This window comes from Triticum dicoccoides, chromosome 2A (genome assembly GCF_002162155.2).
Source record: "Triticum dicoccoides isolate Atlit2015 ecotype Zavitan chromosome 2A, WEW_v2.0, whole genome shotgun sequence".
Taxonomy (NCBI): Eukaryota; Viridiplantae; Streptophyta; class Magnoliopsida; order Poales; family Poaceae; genus Triticum; species Triticum dicoccoides.
In genome coordinates this window covers 402,963,928-402,966,530 of record NC_041382.1, presented here as the reverse complement: position 1 = coordinate 402,966,530, position 2,603 = coordinate 402,963,928, and the positions used below count along the sequence as shown (strand labels likewise).

Sequence of the window (2,603 nt, the reverse complement as noted above, 5' to 3'; positions counted from 1 at the left end):
ATTACACGGATTGGGCCATTTGACAATTCTTAGTCAGCTCAACGACATTTTTACTACTACATGATACTATCTTTAATATTTTAATCTAATTAATTATTCTTTTGCATATCTTTTTCTTGCGAGGGAATTCCTTCGCATATCACAGCAACCAACTAAAGTACTCCCTCCGTAAAAAAATACAAGACCATTTAAATTGCAATTTTAGTATTTTAAACGCTTTTATATTTTTTATAAAGGGAGAACCAAGCTAGCGATTGTCATTGAATAATCCTAGCGATAGTCATTGCATCATCCCTTTCTCTGCGTGTCTGCACCAACCCCCTCTGCTTTTATCCATCTATAAATCCACCCCCTCAGCCTCAAAGATTTCACCCTCACTAGCAGAACCCACCCGCTATCCTATCATGGCTCCTCACACCGCTGTCCTCCTCTCCCTCCTCCTGCTCACCACCTGCGCGGCGGACACGCATCTCCACTTCTTCCTCCACGATGTGGTCTCCGGCAGCAACCCGACGGCGGTGCAGGTCATCAAGGGTCCTGCCTCGTCGTCCAACGCCTTCCCGGGCGTGGCCTTCGGCGACACGACCGTCATCGACGACGCGTTGATGGAGACCTCGTCGCCGACGTCGGCGCCCGTGGGGCGCGCGCAGGGGTTCTACATGATGTCGTCGCAGTCGGGCATGGTGCTGATGATGTGCGTGAACCTGCTGCTCACCACGGGGGACTACAACGGCAGCACGCTGGCCGTCATCGGCCGCGACGACATCATGACCACCACGCGGGAGTTCTCCGTGGTGGGCGGCACGGGGAAGTTCCGGATGGCGACGGGGTACGTGGTGTGGAAGACCAACAGCTCGAGCGGCGCCGACGCCACCATCGAGCTTGACGTCTACACCACCGGCCTCAACGGCACCGCCACCATCGACGCCAACGCGCCCGTCTCCCCCATCGACGGGGGCGGCGCCGGTGCCACCGGCAAGTCGTCCTCGGGCGCGGCGGCGCTGAGAGGAGCAGTGCGGTACGGGTGGGCCAACGCGTGGGTGGCCGCCGTCCTTGTAGCTCTGGCTGGTTGCGTTTGGTGAGCAGCTCGATTCGATCCACCATGAATCTGAGTGAGTGGGAGTGGGGTCCATCCATGCAACGGAATAGATCTTGATTAGGCGTGAGGAGTTGGTCGGTGTAGTGGTGTGGTTGGTGATGATGGGGTGGGTGCTTTCTTGTCGCTGTTCGGGTTGGGTTTGGTGATGTGCACATGACTATACATCTCCGATGCGTGCGTGAGCGTGAGACATTACTTTCCGGCTACTACATCCACTAGAAGAACGCCCGTGCGTTGCAACGGGGCCATATTAACTTTAAGAGTTCAATATTACGATATTGGCGACCTTTTTTATCATCAAATCCTCACACACACAGACACACACTCTTCCTCCGTCTTCCTCACTCTCTATCCCCCTCTCCCTCTCTCTCTAACACACACACATATCCATCTTATTGGGTACGGGACCATAATCCATCTATTTCACACATACACGCTAGTGCATAACAATATGGATTATATGTATATATTTGCTACCAGAACTGAGGAAATTAATTTCATGTAAATCGACCAGCCACAGCTCCAAGAATACGCGGACGAGGTGGCTCGGGTCGGGGTCGGCGCCGTCCAGCGCGGGCCACGGGCCCGCTTCCAAGTGCACGTGCAATGCATGTCTTCACAAATATTATAACCAGATGTGAGAAATCACATGCATAGAAAAGACATTCTGATAGCAATCCAAATACCATACTCAATTGAATACCTAACCTGGACAATACTCTTATTTCTATGCGCCCAAAAAAATGGAATAGCAAAGCTAAGTATGCCTACATACGCTCAGATTATATATAAGAATCTTGCGTGAACAATTGCAACAAAGCACTAAGCAGCGATAAATTTAAATAAAAAATCCATTAACTATGCAGGCAACAGGCTTGTTACAACATAGAGAGATAGGAAAATGTCACCTCCAGTAATGTAGCGCAAAGGAGTGGAACGAAGCATGAATGAGCGGTTGTCTGTTCTTCTCCATGTACATGGATCAGCAGTAGAGGCCAAGTATATAAGTACTTGACCGAACTCCACACTCCACTCTTCGTGTACGGAGAGCCATGTCACCTTCTCGCCGCTGCAGCATGGGAGGACGGCTGGTTCACGTGACCCTCCAGCTGGGGGATCCATGGTGGCTGACCGTCGAGCTCGAGGCAGAGAAGTTGAGGGCAGTAGTGGCGAGATCCATGCCGGCCAACCGGGCGAAGAGGAGGTCGTCGGGGAGGGACACATCGGCAAGATCCGGTCACCACGCGACCTGAAGAGCAACAGTGATCTCCACAAGCTGTAGGCCGACGGCGTGCTCCATCCCCTGCGATGGGGTGACCATGGCGGTGGCCACAGCTCCTCATGCTCGCCTCGATCTTGGCGACACACCCTGAGTGTAGGAGGCAGCAACGACCTCGACGAAATCATGGCCTCCATCCCGGAACGCAATCATGTCGCTCTAAATAAATGGATTCAATCATGTGACTCTAATTACTTCGGATTGTTATGTGCACACTAAGCGGGG

At 52.2% G+C, this 2,603-nt stretch overlaps 1 protein-coding gene across 1 annotated transcript; it reads left to right on the top strand.

Annotated features, from left to right (window-relative positions):
* The first annotated feature begins 365 nt into the window (after nt 1-365).
* On the top strand, nt 366-1,386 carry LOC119354698 (dirigent protein 1-like). Its single transcript, XM_037621442.1, has one exon. It carries the CDS (start codon nt 405-407, stop codon nt 1,080-1,082), a length of 678 nt encoding a protein of 225 aa, XP_037477339.1. The 5' UTR covers nt 366-404; the 3' UTR covers nt 1,083-1,386.
* Nucleotides 1,387-2,603: the final 1,217 nt, after the last annotated feature.